The sequence below is a fragment of the Rhinolophus sinicus genome, chromosome 15 (genome assembly GCF_057876585.1).
Source record: "Rhinolophus sinicus isolate RSI-liver-muscle chromosome 15, RSI-T2T, whole genome shotgun sequence".
Lineage (NCBI taxonomy): Eukaryota > Metazoa > Chordata > Mammalia > Chiroptera > Rhinolophidae > Rhinolophus > Rhinolophus sinicus.
Window position 1 is genome coordinate 75,813,293 of NC_142515.1, and position 16,742 is coordinate 75,830,034.

The 16,742-nt window shown below is 51.9% G+C and overlaps 1 protein-coding gene across 14 annotated transcripts in view; it reads right to left on the bottom strand.

The window, feature by feature from the left end:
* The window catches only part of PTPRS (protein tyrosine phosphatase receptor type S), a 100,522-nt gene that overhangs the window by 21,589 nt on the left and 62,191 nt on the right, over positions 1-16,742 (bottom strand). For 9 of the 14 annotated variants that reach the window (XM_088792303.1, XM_074337638.2, XM_088792302.1 and 6 more), the window contains 5 exons: positions 10,893-11,162; positions 8,141-8,722; positions 7,130-7,263; positions 6,587-6,731; positions 966-1,271 (listed from right to left, as the gene is read on the bottom strand). In XM_088792303.1, coding sequence (XP_088648429.1) covers positions 966-1,271; positions 6,587-6,731; positions 7,130-7,263; positions 8,141-8,722; positions 10,893-11,162 — 1,437 coding nt within the window. Of the gene's footprint in view, positions 1-965; positions 1,272-6,586; positions 6,732-7,129; positions 7,264-8,140; positions 8,723-10,892; positions 11,163-15,159; positions 15,304-16,742 lie in introns of those variants that run through there. The other 5 variants (XM_074337647.1, XM_088792306.1, XM_074337648.2 and 2 more) reach the window with 2 other exon arrangements.

Consider the following 16,742-nt stretch of genomic DNA (forward strand, 5'->3'; position numbering starts at 1 on the left):
TTTATGCACACTGCCACCATCCTAATAGTATCCCTTCTAGGTATGGGCTCTTATTCACAGATGGGGAAACTGAGGCCCAGAGAGTTGATTCTGTGATCACAGGATTAGAAAGAGTCAAAGCCGGGGTCTGAATCCAGAAAGTCCAGCTGCATGCACCTATGTACCCCAGTATGCAGCCAGCCCACTTGGCATTGAGGACTTCTGCAGTCAGCTCCCTGCTAAGAGCCCTCTTCCTTCACTCCATCCTAAGGTCTGGCATAGGGAGTGGCTTCATTTCTTCCCCATTCTTAGGACATAATGTGGAGCTGCCAACCTTCCAGGCCAATGGCTCGGAAAGCAAACCAGGTGTTATTGGGGAAGCTGCTCGCTTCATTTTGCCTCATGCCCTCGGCTTCAGCCACCTGAGCAGCCATCTCACTTTGCAGCTTAAAACTTCCTACCTTGCAAATCAGCTAGGACAGGACTATTAACACCCCAGAAACTGACCAATAGTACAAATTGGTCTCCATTCCCCACACAGATGATGGTTAAACGTTAACAGCACAGTCTACCTAATTTTAGGTAGGATGGCTCAGACCCAGGAGTTACAGATCCTGGCTTATCCCAAGATAAGTCTAAAAGCTAGGTTTCTGGTGTCAGGAACCATAAATGTTTTGCAAGAGCTACTTGCTGTTTCTTCCATTCCATTTCCATGGTTTCCACCACTGGACCAAAATACAGGGCTGCCAAGCTCAACTTTCCAGGCACAAAGCTCAGGGAGCAAATGATGCCCAGAGGTCTAGAATGGAGAATTCCAAGATCAAGGAGCCCAGCATCTCTTGGGGAGGCTGCTTGCCACATGTTTCCCTCTCATGACAGTGGCTTCTACCTTTTGGCCACCAGCCAGCCCCGTTTTCCAGACAGGAGGCTCCAAGGCAGGGTGGGCTGGGGCCTGCGGGGGGTCCCCGGGCCAGGGCGGTGCTTACCGTCCTCGTCGGTGCGGATGACCACGGGCGAGCTCTCGGGCCCTGGTCCCACCTCTGTGTGAGCGACAGTCGTGATGCGGTACTCCGTCCACTTGTCCAGCGCCTCCAGCAGGATCTGAGTGGTGGTCGGGGGGATGCCGTTCACCTCCTTGGGTTGCGGGTCCTCCGAGCCCAGCGGTCGGTAGCGGACGCTATAGCTCACCAGGGCCCCGTTGTGCGTTTCCGGCGGCGGCGGGCGCCAACTTACCAAAATGGCCGTGGAGCGTGTGCTGACACACTTAACATCTTGAGGGGGGGCAGACGGTTCTATTGGAGGGGGGGAGAACGTGGGGGTGGGGGAGGGAGTGGGATGGGCGGGGAGGGGGCGGGGAAACAAAAGATGGGAAAGAGAAAATAAAAAAGAAGATGATAACAAACAAAACAGGACTAAAGCAAAAAGAAGTCGAACCCAAAAGAAGCGGGTGTCAACCAAAGGCGAGATGGGCGGGTGGGGTGGAGCAGGACGGCTGGCCAAGAACACTGTTCTCGTAATTACGGGGCTGCCTACCCAGCACACAGTAGGTCTTAGATAGAGGGCAGCCACAGTCCCTCTGGAGCACACATGTATGTGCCAGGTATTGTGAAGAGAGGAATAGCAATAAAAGCCCCATTTTCTGGGTACCTACTATGTGTCAGGCATGGTACCAAGGGCTTCATAGAATAACAGCAAAAGCATCTATTTATCGAACCCCTACTATGTGCCATGCACCATGCCAAGGGCTTGACAGAATAATAGTAAATGTACTTATTGAAATCTACTGTGTGCTAGACATTATACCAGAGGAATAGCAGTAAGAGCCCCATTACAGGGCACTCACTATGCACCAGCCACCATGCCAAGTGGAAAACCACAAAAAGCCCCATTTATTAGATAACTACTATGTGCCAGACATGGTGCCAAGGGCTTGAGAGTAATAGTAAAATACTTATTTATTGAACAATTACTGTGTGCGAGGCACTGTGCCAGGGATGGGATAACTAAACACACTAATTTACTGAACACCTACTGTGTGCCAGATACTATGCCAGAGGAACAGCAATAAAAGCCCCATTTATTGGGCACCTACTATATCCTAAGCATGGCACTAAGAGCTTCATAGGATAATAGTAAATGTACTGAATTCCTACTGTGTGCCAGGAGCATAGCAATAAAAGTCCCATTTACTGGGTACCTACTATGTGTCAGCCACCATGTCAAATGGAAAAGCAATAAAAGCCCCACTTATTAGGTAACTACTATGGGACAAGCACCATGCCAAGGGCTTCAAAGAGTAATAGTCAACTGTTTATTGAACTCTGTGTGCCAAGAACTATGGTAGGTAACAGCAATAAAAGCCCCATTTGTTGGGCATCTACTGTGTGCTAGGCATGGTGCTAAGAGCTTCACAGAATAGTAAGCACATTTATTTACTGAACACCTACTGTGTGCCAGGGGAATAGCAATGTTAGGGGAATAGCAGTAAAAGCCTCATTTATTGGGCATCTACTGTGCGCTAGGTATGGCGCTAAGAGCTTCATAAGTTAATAGTAAAAGTATCTATTTACTGAACGAATACCTGTTCTACCAGAGACCCCAGAGGCCACTCAATGGCTTACTTCAATCAGGACCACATTCTCAGCCCACTTGCAATAATGCCCATGTCTTGAGCACCTACTGTGTGCCGGTTAGTATGTCAAGGGCTGTGTAGGGTAATACAAGTACATGTTTATTGGACACCTACTGTGTGTCAAGGTCTTTATAGATCAGAGTTCTGTTCTAAGCCCCTACTGTGCCCCTGGCACCACAATAAGCCCATTACAGTTCAATAGCAAGCCTCATTTATTGAGCACCAACTATGTATGGGCTGAGCATCATAATAGTTCTCTAAAGACAAAAAGTTACCTTTTATGCAGCACCTACTGTGTACCAGGCATTGTGCTAAGGACTTGATCAGATAATAGTCATAGTCCCCACATACTAAGCACCTACTGTGCGCTGGACACTGTGCTAGGGGCTTAATTGAAAAACTGTCCTCACATATTAAGCACCTACTATGTGTTAGGCACTATATACTAAGAGCCTTGTAGAACATTAATAGTTCTCACTTCTTAAGTACCTACTGTGTGTCAAGAACTGTCATTGGGTAACAGTAGTAGTCGTCATCCCCATATATTAAGCCCCTGCTGTGTACCAGACACTATGCTAAGGGCCTTATATAAAAATAGTGTTAATTCTTATTGAGCACCTACTATTTGCACACATGGTGCCAAGGGCTTTGAAGATAATGACTCTTATGTTGTGAGCAAAACCAGTGTACCGGCACCACATTATGCCCTTTTACACTGACAGTGGCTCCCATCTGAGCACCTACTAAGTGCCTGGCACCAGGCTCACCTCTTTAAAGAAAGTACCACTTATTGAGCATTTACTGTATGCCAGGTGTTATGCTAAGGGCTTTGCAGAACAATCATAGCCCCCTACTGTGCATCTGATACCAGATTAACTTTGTGACAAACTACTAATAGCTCCTATTCACTGAGTGCCAATTATATGTCCAGCACTGTACCAATCCATGTTTAGATTTAAAATAGCAGCTGTATATATGGAGCACCTACTGTGTGTCAGGCAGTATGCTAAAGGCTTTGTTGACTGATAGTTCCCACCTACTGTGTGTGTGTTAAGGTCTTTACAGAATAACAGCAATAATCTCCATAAGCTAGATACCCTCTATGGGCCAGGCCCTGTATTAAGGGCATTACTGATAAACTTTTCTATGCACCTCTGCATACTCAGTACCCTAAGCCCTTTATAGATTCAAAATGCATCCCACTGATTGCACCTCATTTAATTCTCATGACCCCCTCTTAGGCGGCCGGAACTATCATCCCTCCAGCCCTACTCCATGTTACAGGTGAGGAAACCAGTTTCAAAGCCCACCTGCCTGGTTTTATGTTATCACTGAATGAATACCTACTGGGTGCCAGGCCCCACCCATCCTGGGTGTTTTTCACATATCACCTCCCATTTTACAGATGAAGAAACTTAGGCCAGGAAACACCAAGTTGCCTGCCCAAGTGCACACGGCAAGAAGCAAAATTTGAACCCAGGCTCAGCTGTTGTCCAAGGGCTGTCTCAACTTGAGGTTGGTAATTCTGACCTCAGCCTATACCTCCTATCAGCTCAGGCCAGTTGAGGATGGCTGGAGCCACATTCCCTCAGCTTCCCAGGACTCTAGATCTCGCCTGGAGGTAAGACCAGAAAGGTCGCTGGCCTTACTTGATGTCAAGGCATAGAGAATCCTCACCATCATGCCAGCCACATTTGTTCACTGAGCATGTGTTTATAGAGTACTTACTACACGCACACCCTGTGCTAAACCCTGGGATCCAGAGATGAATCAGAGGACACTGTCTTCAAAGACAGCAGGCTATGAGACCTCAGAGGCCACTCCAATGGATTACTTCAGCTAGAAGGACCCTCCAGCCTTGCTTAAAGTGAAATATCAGAACTCTCTCCTCCAAAACTTGACACTTGGGGTCCCCTCCCCCATTTCTTGACCAGCCACCTCAACCAAAAGTGCCTGGGGAAATCAGGCAGGAGTGGAAAAACCAACCGAGGAATGTGCCGGAGGGAATGGAATTGCTGAGAAAGGGAGAGGAAAAATAAAACCAAAACCATAATAAAATATGAAACAACAGTGATGGTGATGATGATGAGAAAAACCATAATAAAAGAAAGAAAGACGCCTTCCAGAAAACTCCCAGTCTGGTTACCTACCTTCCACTCTTCAACTGCTAACTTATAAGACTTTCTTACGAGGGAGGGAATGGCGAGAGCTGAGCTACAAGGCCAGACCGATCTCTGGGTGGGTCTCCAGACGTAAGCGGGCCCGCAGCCCTGCTCCAGCCCCCAGTGTGGGCATGCTGCAGTTCCGGACTGGCGCCGACGAGGCGAGAAGGTGGGACGGTGTCTGGGGAGACCCACGGCTGAGTGGTCTGGCCTCCACCTACCCTTGAGTTCAGCCTAAGAAGCCCGCAGCCCCGGGGGGATACGCCTGGCCCTGAGTCTTGGCTGCAGTTTTCTCGGGCCCCACCCATCTTGGGGCGAGAAGTGGGGAGTCCCTTCTCCCCCACTCCCTGTCCTGGGCCGCCCCAGAGGTTCACATGGCTGGGCCAAAGCTGCTTTCTTGACAACCATGGAGGCCGCCTCCTTCACAATCCGGCCCAACCTGTGTGACATCTCAGGAGGGGTGGGCATGGTTAGAAACACGGACACGTGTGTGCAGCAGCATGTGGTTCCAGATTCCAATCTGTGGGCAAAGGTGCCTCTTGGCAGTGAAGTGGAGAATTTAGGGGCTGAATTTGGGCTCTGGACTGTCTGTGCAGCCCAGAGCTGTTAGGCAAGTAGGGGGCACGCAGGGTGGGCCGTCTTTGTGAACTTGCTTGAGACCAGCGCGTACTCACCTTCACGGCAGCTGTGCCGGTCTCTCACGTGGCCACCCAAGCCACAGGACACCCTCACTGATCGCCTCACACACAAACACGCCCAGATGCCTGCGAGCTGCAGAGTGCTCGGCACGGGGGGGGGGGGGGGAGCCGGGAGGAGGGAAGGAGGCTGGAGTGGGGGGGGGGGGGTGCTGTGTCTCTGAGGCCCCTCATCCCAGTGGCTCAGACATCCTGGCCTGAGTTGCTGTCACTCTCGACTGACCCGTGACCTCCCCTGGGTGCACACACCTGGCAGGGGGTTGAATATGTGAACACTGAGGCTGCTTCCGGAACAAGGCCTGGGTGGCTACGCCATGACTGACAGAGAAGGGGAAAGGAAGAGGGCCACAGCGACGAAGGCCATGGCAGCGGAGACCAAGCCAAAGGCCACGCTGCACGAGGCTGAACGCAGAGGAGTGAGGGAGGAAAGGTCTGCTTAGGCCCTGTGCTCAGAAAAGGCAGGAAAGGTGGTGGCGGGGGCCACAGTGTGGCCCAGAGCCAGCTGCCGGCTGCAGTGTCCTGGTCAAAAGGTAACTTGTTTGAGACCGGGAAGCCAGGCAGGCACAGCAAAAAGAACTTCAGGAATTCGAGAGCCCTGAACTGGGCCCTGTACTACCCCCAAAGCCCAGTGTCAGCTCTGACTCCCACCATCCGTCCTCAGTAATGGGAGCCCTGTCTTGGGGGAAGGAAGGGCCATCGAGCGCCCTTTGCTCTCTCTCTGGGGTATGAGCTGTGACAGCCTCATGTACCCCTCCAAACGTCTGAGAAATGGGTACAATGTGGCCATTCAATTAGCCCCAAATCCGGGAGAGGAAGAGGAGAGGAAGGTGCAGTCAGAAACTAAGGTAAAACCACAAAACTGGCCACATCTCGTCCCCCAGGAAGACAGAGAAACTGCACCCTGCGGGACCCCATGGCCGAACCCCTCACTGCCTTGTTGGGGAAACCGAGGACAGCGCCAGTAGATGTGTCTGAGTTCGAAGAGCGGGGTGGGGATGGGCTGGAGGAGCCCCCCACCCCCTGAGGCAGGCTCCGCCCTGGTCAGTGCACACAGAGAACATCTGTGCTGGCCGAGGGTCCCCCCCCGCAGATGAGGGCGGGGTCCGCGAGACACCTACTGGACTGCAGCGTGCGCTGCCGAACCACCGAGGTGAAGGCGCCCAGGCCCTGAGGAGAGCGCGCTGCCAGGCGGAAGGCGTACTCGGTGTTAGGCTTCAGGTCGTCCACCACGAACGCTGTGGTGGGGTCGAAGGTCCTCCCAACCTGGGGGCAGGGGCAGGGGGAGAGACAGAGAGAGACGGAGAGACAGAGGCAGAGATACACACACACACACACACACACACACACACACACACACACACAGGCATAAACAGAGAGAGATTACGAGAGAGGCAGATAAAGAGAAATGAAGAGACACACAGAGACAGAGACACCAATGAATTATACACAGTGAGAGATGGGAGACGAAAGGAGAGAAAAAAGTAGGCAGAGGGAAGAAGGAGACAGAGACGGAGAGAGGTGGGAAAATGAGCAGCACACAGGGGCAAAGAGAAAGGGAAGAGAGACCCAGTCACAGTCAGCGAGACCGGAGAGAAGCTCAGAGTGGGCGAGGGGGGCGCTGGGTGAGCACCGCCCGGCCCCCTGCCCGGCCCCCCAGGTACCTCTCGGCCATGGTCGCCTTCCCGGAACAGGAGCTCGTACTTGATGATGCTTTCCTGCCGTGGGGGGCTCCAGGAGAGCCCAATGCTCGTCTCTGACTTGGCCTCAGCCCGGAAGTTCATGGGCTGGCCAGGCACTGGGGGGAGGAACAAAGGAACAAATGGGGGGAGACCGGGGAGGGGTCCACTCCAGAAAGAGTGCCCAACTTGCCAGGTGTCCCCATTCTCCCCAAAAAGAGCACCATGAAGATCGGCACAGCCCTGAAGTACAGGCTTGTTTGTCTCGAGATGCCTCCAGAATGTTCTCCCACTGTTCTTATTACTTTTATTTTCCCATGTTCCCCCTATTGCCCCTTGTTGTCAGGTGTCCACATGAATTCCCCCACCCTCTCTGCTTCCAGTGGGAAAACCCCCTTTTCAAATCATCCCAGTGGCTTTCCCCTCCCCCGAATTAAAAGATAGAGAAATTCGTGGGGATGAAATTTTGAAACATGGGTTTGCACCCATATCCTCCCTGCAGTGGCAGAGCCCCAACCCTCCCATCCCTTTGCCTGAGCTGCCGGAGTCTTCCTGGATTTGAGGTTCTGGGAACAACTGGGGCTCTGTGCACCTAAATGTCCCTCACCCCCACCCCTAGTCCTGCCTTTGGGTTGATGCACGTTCCATTTGTTATTCCACAACGGGCAGCATGCACCTCTCCAGTGAGGGCAGTGGCCAGGGGTTCTCAAACTCAGATGCTGATGGGGGCCAGTGAGTTCGTGGAGAAGAGGGAGAGGAGCGGAAACGCACCCCTTTCCTCAGACGCAGCTGCGGGGATCTACCTGGATGTCCGATTGTAGCCCCGTGGGCTTGCCAAATCGGATTTTCCAAGCGAAGCCAGAAATGTGGGTTTTCTGAGACAACTTCCTGCTCTGAAACGCTAGCATGAAAATATTTTAAAGCGCCGTGAGGGAAGAATAAACCCCTTTGTGGCTTCCGAGCACCATCGGCCACCGCCCACCACCGGCAGCTCACCTCCCTGCTGTGTCTTGACCTGGATGGGGTCCGAGAGGGGCCCGTCGCCCACAGAGGTGAAGGCCAGCACGCGCACGGTGTAGGTCTCATCCTCCAGGAGGCTGCCCACGGTGGTCAGCAGGCTGTCGTCCACGTTGTGTTTCTGCCAGTTGCCCACAGGGTGCTCGGGCTCCATGGTGTAGTAGACCCGGTAGCCTCGGATCAGGCCATTGGGCTCCACGGGCTCCTCCCACTGGATGATCATGGTGCTGGCGCTCAGCATGCGGGCCTGTACGTTGCGGGGGGCGCTGGCCGGGGCCTGCTCACCCGTGCGGGTGACCACCGACTCGCTGGGGGGTCCCTGGCCGATGGAGTTAACGGCCGACACCCAGATCTCGTACTCAGAGTTGGGGCTCAGGCCGCCAATGCTGTAACGTGTCGTGGTGATGTCCTCTTTGATCTGGTACGGCCCGTCCTGGCTCTTGGATTTATATTCGATGACGTAATAGGACACAGGGTCCGGGTTGCCTGAGTCCCACGTGATGGTGATGCTGGTGGCTGTGTTCTCTGTCACCACGGGAGTGCCAGGGGCTTTGGGTAGAGCTATGGGCGGGGGACAAGGTCACACGTCAGGCCCGCTGGCAGTGGGCCCTGAAGGCTAAGTGACCTTCAGCCACACAACTGCCATCTCTGAGCCTTGATTTCCTTGGCAGTGACCATGGGCCTAAGGACTCCTATCCCATCACCTATAGCAGGGGTCAGCAAACTACAGCCTGAGGGCCGGCACCTGTTTTTGTAAATAAAGTTTTATTGGAACATGGCCATGCTTATGTACTCCGTTTCCCCAAAAATAAGACCTAGCCAGACAATCAGCTCTAATCCGTCTTTTGGAACAAAAATTAATATAAGACCCAGTCTTTATATTTATAAGACTTGGTCTTATAGTAAAATAAGTAAAATTTAAAATATAGTAAAATAAGACCGGGTCTTATATAATAAATATAATACAAAATAATATAATTTTTGCTCCAAAAGAAGCATTAGAGCTGATTATCTGGCTAGGTCTTATATTCAGGGAAACACGGTATTACTGATGGCTGATATTAGACATTGATATCAGAGTTGAGTGGCTGCAGCAGATGTCCCATAAAGCCAAAAGCATTTACTTTATTAAAAACATATTTGCTATTTGAGAAAAATATTGACTTTTGAAGGAAACATTGGTGGCCTGTGGTCCACAGCTCTCTCTGTGGTTCACTCTGCTCAGCCACGGGCCCCCGTCTGTTCCCACTTCACACGTGCTGTTCCCTATACCTGGCTGACTCCTTCTAAAACCATTCCTTAAGGCCTCACTCACTACTTAGACTAGCGGTACCCAGATCTTATCACCACCTAAGGTTATCTCATTTTCACATTTGTCTGTTCTCCCAACCAACAGGGACCGAGTTTTGTTTCCAGCTGTGTCCCAGCACCTGGATAATTGTGACTTTCTCTCCCGCTTGTCCCAAGATCTCACACCATACAAGCCCCAGCAAGCATTCACCAGGAGGAGTTCAATCCCTCAGCAAAATGACCAACAAACCAGCTGACACTGATACTTTCTATGGCTCTAGGGCAGGGCTTGTTAAAACTTTTCCTGCAAAAGCCCAGACAGTATTTTCAGCTTTGCAGGCTTTTGTTGAGACGACTCAGCTCTGCCCTTGTAGCCAGAAAGCTGTCCTACACAAGGTGTGAACAATGGGAGTGTGCCAATAAAACTTTTTTTTTTTTTTTTTAAAGATTTTATTGGGGAAGGGGAACAGGACTTTATTGGGGAACAGTGTGTACTTCCAGGCCTTTTTCCAAGTCAAGTTGTTGTTCTTTCAATCTTAGTTGTGGAGGGTGCCGTTCAGCTTCAAGTTGTTGTCCCAGTCAAACCGGCAACCTTGAGGTTGAGAGGATGCGCTCCAGCCAACTGAGCCATCTGGGAGCTCAGCGGCAGCTCAGCTCAAGGTGCTGTGTTCAATTTTAGTTGCCGGGGGCGCAGCCCATCATCCCTTGTGGGACTAAAGGAGTTGAACTGGCAACCTTGTGGTTGAGAGCCCCCTGGCCCATGTGGGAATCGAACCGGCAGCCTTCGGAGTTAGGAACATGGAGCTCTAACTGCCTGAGCAACTGGGCTGGCCCCCCAATAAAACTTTTGTACAAAAACAAGTGAAGGGTAGCATTTAGCCCGAGGGCTGTATCTTGCTGGCCCCTGTTCTAAAAGTAGAAAAATATATGAGGGCACCTTCCTCTGAACCTTGCCACAAACTTGAGACATCAGGGGATCTGTGGTCCCTTGTAATCCCCTCCCACCTTGCCCTCCCTATCTCGCTGAGTCTTTGCACAAGCTGTTCCCTTTTCTTAGAACTATTCCCCATCTTCGTTGGCTCATTCCTTTTCAACTTTTAGTCTTTCCCTAACCTAACCTCTCTGGGAGACGAGACCTTTACTCTGGGGGTGTGAACGGTGCTGTGTGGTCCCCATCACAGCCCTAATCAGCCTGTATCATAGCTACCTGGCTATACAGGCACTTCCCACTTTGGGCTGTGAGTTCAGCAGAGTAAGATCATGTCACATTCCTTGGGGCCTGACACAGAATAACTTTTAACCAATAAATATATGTCCACAGAACTGTCCCCTTTACAGCCCAAATGACCGAAGCCAGAACTCAGAATTTTTCCACCTGTACGTACCCTATCACCTACCTGGGGTCTGGGGACCACCCACCTCCCTCATGCCCCCTGCTTACATTTCACTGTGATCTGGGCCACAGCTTCGATGACACCCAGGCTAGACATGGCCACGCATGTGTAGTTGGCAGAGTCCTTGACGTCCGTGAGTTCTAGCACGTTCCGGCCTACGGGCATGTCATCTTCGGGCGTCAGGTCCTCAGCCCCCTGCATCCATTTGACGTATGGCATGGGGGAGCCCACGGCCACACAGGTGATGTTCACGTTGCCACCTGGCATAATCTCGTGGCTCATGGGCAAGATGGAGAATCGAGGAGCCACACGGCGGACTGGGGGAGCGGCAGCGGCAGCCGGGAGGGAGATGAATGGGGTTGGGGGGGGAGACGGAATCCAGAGGAGAAAAGAAAGACAAGCAGGAAGAAGGAAAGAAAGGAAAAAAAAAAAGAAAAAAAAGCGGAAAACAATTTAAATATAAACAGGGCTGTTTTCTTCCCCCCAGTTGAAAACAATTTTTTTTTTATCCAGATGAAAAGAAAACAAAGAAACCAAATTAAAAAACCAAATTCCAACACAAAGAAACCAAAACTTTAAAGGAAGGTACTTCACAAACAATATATAGAGAGATATATCAATATATAATCAGAGACATGAAGCATTATTTCATAGCAACAGGGTTTCAGAGACCAGAGGGGCTGGTCACAGCACAGTTACGAACACAAAAATTTATCAGCTGTTTCTCATCTTTGATGACGGATGTGGCTTCAGGGAGCAGCCCCTCCACCCACTCTCCCAAGTGGGAAGGTTTGGAAGATGTCGGCTGCAAATGGGGGGCTCTGGGAAGGATGGACGGGGAATGGGGAGAACATGGAAAGAGCTGGAACCAGGAGGCAGAGGGGGCCAGGATATTGGCGCCCCACCCTCATCCCCCCTAGTGACTCAGGGGCCCCGCCCACTTCCCCGGGGGCCCTCCAGGAAAAGATGAGAAACTCTAATGAAATTTTTGTGGTTTTGGGGTATAGAAACCCTTCTAAAAGCTTCTGTCGAATCTCACAAGTTTCCATTGATAAATGCAGCTCTCAGAGTCACAAACAGCATGCAAAAGAGATTGGTTGAGAGAGAGAGAGACAGAGAGAGAGAGAGAGAGAGAGAGAGAGAGAGAAAGAGAGAGGAAGAGAGAGAGAGAGAGAGAGAGGAGGAACAGAGAGCACTAATGCATCAAAGAGGCCTGGATCTCAGGGGCCTTATTGCACACTCATGTGGGCACCAGAGAGAAGAGACAGATGAGCTGAGAGAAAGAGAGGACACAGGGAGAGGGACAGAGAGAGGGAGGGACAGAGACAGAGAAAGGAGGAGGGGGGAGGGGGCCCACTTCAATGCTGCATATTAATTCTAGCGGATGTGACCCAATGTGAGATGTCACATTGTCACATCACAGCCCTGGCAGAATAGAATATAAATATTAATCATAATAATAATAATAAACGGGGATGAACTTGAACGCTGAGAAAACGGGCATGTTCTGTGCATTTCTTAGCAGGAAAGCAGATGCAGCCTTCTGTCCCCATCTCACAGACCATGAAGGCAGCAGGACACATTTCGGGGGCTCCATTTTCGGAAGTTGGATGGGTTTCGGGGATGGGCGGGAAAGGGGGTGGACACTCACGGGCACCTGAACTTCCGGGGCTGCCCCCTAGGCAGAGGAAAGGACTGGGGTTAGCCTAGCAAAGCCTTCTAGTCAGAAGGAGCCTGTCCCCAGGTAAGATCTGAGGACTTCGGGAGCCACGTGACTGCCTCCCCAGCTTTGGGCGGGTGAAGGGGTCTTGTCTCCAACTGAAGAGAGGACAGATTGGAGGCTCAACAGGCAAAACAGGGTCACAAATGACTTTCAGCATCCCAACCTGCCTCTTATTTTCACATGGTATTGGGGGTACAGTTGCACCCCTAAAGAGGGTGTTTGTAAGGGGTGTGACCTGCCCTACAGAGGAGGGGGCTCCAGGGAATAAAGGGAAGCAGCCTGGTTTCTTCTTTCAGCCTGCGTTTCCAGCTGGAGACTCCAAACCCTGCTCCCTGAATCCCAGATGGAGGCAACGAAAAGGGGGGAGCCCTGTGGGGGCAGGGAGGAGGGCCATGAAGCTGGCAGCTCTTCGGAAAAGGAAACCCCACGAAAAGTCCAGAGTCACGTTGGAGACAGGATGGAGGAAGTGGAAGGAGACGCTGGAGGGGAGGAGTGGGGGGACAGGGAGGGGAGACGGAGGGGCCATGCAGACAGACTGGGGGTGAGGGGCAGGGCACTGAGATGGGGGTAGCTTTCTGGCAGGTCTGGGTGGAGGGTGGGGGGAGTCGGGGGAAGAGAATGGGGTCCGGCCAGCCAGCGGACGTGGTCCAGGCCAGCCGCCGGCATCCACAGCGAGGCACGAGTGGGATGCCCGCTGCGTTGTCATGGAAACGGAACACGATGGGGGATGAGCGTGGGGCAGCTAATTAATCAAGGACAGAAAACGGCATCGACATCCAAAACAAAACCAGGAGAAACAAATGAAGAAACAAAGCGGAAAAAAAGAAAAATCCTAAACACCAACCAAACAAAAAACCCTTCCAAACAAAACACCCAAAAGCGAGAAGAAAAAAACATGGAATGGGTGTGGGGCTGAAAATCGGGGTCTGAAAGGAGGAGGGCTGTGGTTTCCCCTGGGAGGTGCCCCCCACCCCTGGCAGAACACAGGGTCTGGCCCCCCTACCCAGCCACCCAAGAGCCTCGGTGGCCATAGAGGTGACATCCTTGGAGAAAGAATCTTCGAGGCAAACCAACCCGGCCCCACTGGAACCCTTCTCTCTGTAAAGCCCCTCTCAGCCCGCTTCTCAGGGACACCCTGCCTGTCATTTAGGGCTGAACAGAGGACCAGTCACTAATCGCACAAGGCCAACTCCTCCAGGCCTCAGAAAACCTCTCCAGGCAGAGATGGGGGCACTGATGTGGCTGAATGAGCTCTGTGGCCTTGGGAAGGTCCCTCATCCTTCTGGAGCCTCAGTCTCCTCATCTGTGAAATGGAGGCAATCAGTGACATGCTGAGGCCATTAAGCTGCCTGGGATAGTAGTGCCCCACGCTCAGCCTGGGCTTGGGGCCGGTGACGTTCCCTTTTAGATTTCCAGGTGCTCTACCTTAAGGGAGTTTGGGGATGAATGACAAGTTTAAAAAAATTTTGAAAAAGGAAATAGTAAAACTTCCTTTTGAATCCCCATCTTGCTTTATCCCTCCCAATTTTGAGACACAAATGTTCTTACGCCTGTTTTGTGGACAAGAGGTGACAGGGCTAGTTGGAAGACATAAAGGAAGGAAGTGGTGGGACCCAGAGACAAAAGCCACGCATGCCTGGTCTCTGCCTCTCAGATAAAATGAGCCCGCTCTTCTCTCACCACAGTAAGAAGCAAGAATCATAGCCAGGTGTCCCTTCTTGGCATCTGGCTCTTTCCAAACTTGTGTGTCCTTATCCTGTAGGACACCTGGAGGGCAAAAGTACCCATCACCTATATACTCCTATCAACTGAACAGTGCCCAGGGACTAGTTGTGCAATAACCGGCAGCTATCATAATAAATACCCAGAAGCCTTCAGTAAAAGGCTTATACTGAATGAGATTGTTGGGACATCTAAAGGAGTAAGAGCTAGCTTTAAGATTTAAAGGTTAAATGTGAACCCAATTTATCCCTCTGTAAGGTTCACCATCTCGTCCAAAAGACCCTGTTCACATCTGATCTTAAAATATCTCCCCTTAGGAAGTATCACAGTTTGGAAGGTAACTTTTTTCCGAAGTAGAGACAAGGCATATATCTTGAATATGTAAAAGACTTGCTGTGCAGGGTTTTTAACTATAAGTCAGTTAAATGTGGGAGGGCATTTATCAACAACAGTAATTTTAGTGCTTATAATTCCCAACATGGCCGGCAGCCATCAGTTAAATGGATCTGCCAATAGCTATAAAAGCTGACACCTAAGACACTTTGCCCACTTGCTTTCGCACCCACCCTCTTCATTTCGAAGGGTGTGCTGTAGGAAGAGGGCTGGTTTGCCGCGAGTTTGGAGAGGATTGTGCCCATTGGCACTAGGTGACTCAGAACCCCCTTGGGGGTCTCAGAAGACTTCAGAGCATCCTCCCAGCTGGCAAGGGCGGGTGGCTGACGCTGTGTTCTGCCCAGTTTGGTGCTGACACCCACCCACATCATCTTTCCACCCCCGGCTGCAAGCTTGAGGTGCGGGTTAGAAAGTAAGGTGGGCGCGGAGCCCACGGGACGAGCGGCCCCGCGGGATCCCCGCCCCCAATTACCGACCTGAATGGAGGTTCCAGGTGGGTTATAAGGGGACCACACCAGCCTTGGTCCTCAGCACGCTCCAGCTGGCTCTCGTTTCCAGCTCTTCTCGTCACCGAGTAGCCGGGGGTCCCAGCGGGGGGGACCCGCGTGGGTGAGGGGGTCAGGAAGGTGGGCGGTGGGGGGTGGCGGGTTTGGGAGGGGGGTGGGTCGCTTCAAACCCCGATTCACATGGAAAAACAACTCAAAAACCGTCAAAGCAACCGGGAGACGACCCCTCCCCCAGGCAGGAAGAGGCAGAAACTCAAAAACCAAAAAGGGGGGGGTTCAAGGGAGAAGGGGAGGGGAGGGGGGAGGGGGGAGGGGGAAACTCAAAAGTGAGGTGATCTGGTTGAAGCACTAGGTAGGGAACTCGACAGTGTCAGACATCTCAACTATTCAGCAAGCCGCAGCTCCGAAGGGGTGGGGGGCTCTGCTGGGCATTTTGGGGTGAGAGAAGCTACTGGACGCTCCTCTGGACTCCAAAATGAGGATGAGGGTGGGGAGGGCAGGGGAATATGCCAGGAAGTTCTGCAGCCTCCAAGGTTTTAAGCTTAGATTACACCTGTCTGGGGAAGGGAGGGGGTCTGAGGCCTAATTTCAAAGCCCCTCCATTGAATCCCAGCCTGTGGCCCAGGGAGGGTGGGTACCGCCCCCTCCCAATGGCCTGTCTTGTGCATCTTCCTCCCCCCTGCCTCCCTCTCCCACCACCAGCTCCCTCCTCCATTGCCATCCTGAGAGCATGCAAGGCCTGGAGGGACCTGGTTGGACCCCTGGCCCACGGGCTGACCAGCGTCCTTGGCAAGTTGGCATTTTGAGCTGGACATTTTGCTGCACTATAGATATTTTTATTGTTGTCGCTGTTGTTTTGGTACTCTCTCCCCAGTTTTTATCTATTTACTTGTTTTTGGTTCTAGCAGAAAATGGGATGACATCTTGCCAATCAACTGATCCCCTTGTCCCCCTCGCTGCAGCCACCAGAGACGCAGGGCTTTCCAAATGACAAGGTGTAATCTAATGTTCCCCTCACCCCGCCCCCCCCCAAAACAGAGGAAACAGCAATGCAAAGGGTGTGAGGCAGGCAGCAGGCGAGAAGTGTCTAGAGCTCAGTGTTCCTGCAGAAAGCCCCCTTCCCTACCACCTTCCATGCCCAAATGGAGGAAAGCCTGCCTCCCCACCCTGGAGCCCCCTCTCCCCTTGGGATGAGGGTAGGATGAGGAGAAGGGCTGGGTCCTGATCTGCTATCAGGGTCAAGTCAGGGTCTCGGGGGGTGGCATGGCTAGGTATCCTCAGCAGGATCTGGGGAGCTCGCCCACACAACCTAGTGGAAATCTTTCTGGAGATATGGGAGGTGACGGGGGTTCCAGGCCCAGTATCCGCATCTACTGTTTTGGGGGGCCAGGAGGTAAGGGGAGCCTCTAGAAGTCATATCCACCAATTATACGGCTTGGGTGCCAGAAATTTAATTTTAAAAACAATTCGTTCCATAAAATTCCATGCTACGGATTGATCTTAAAATGCCTGGGAATGGATTGCAGATAAAGGGTTCTGAAGAACACATGGAA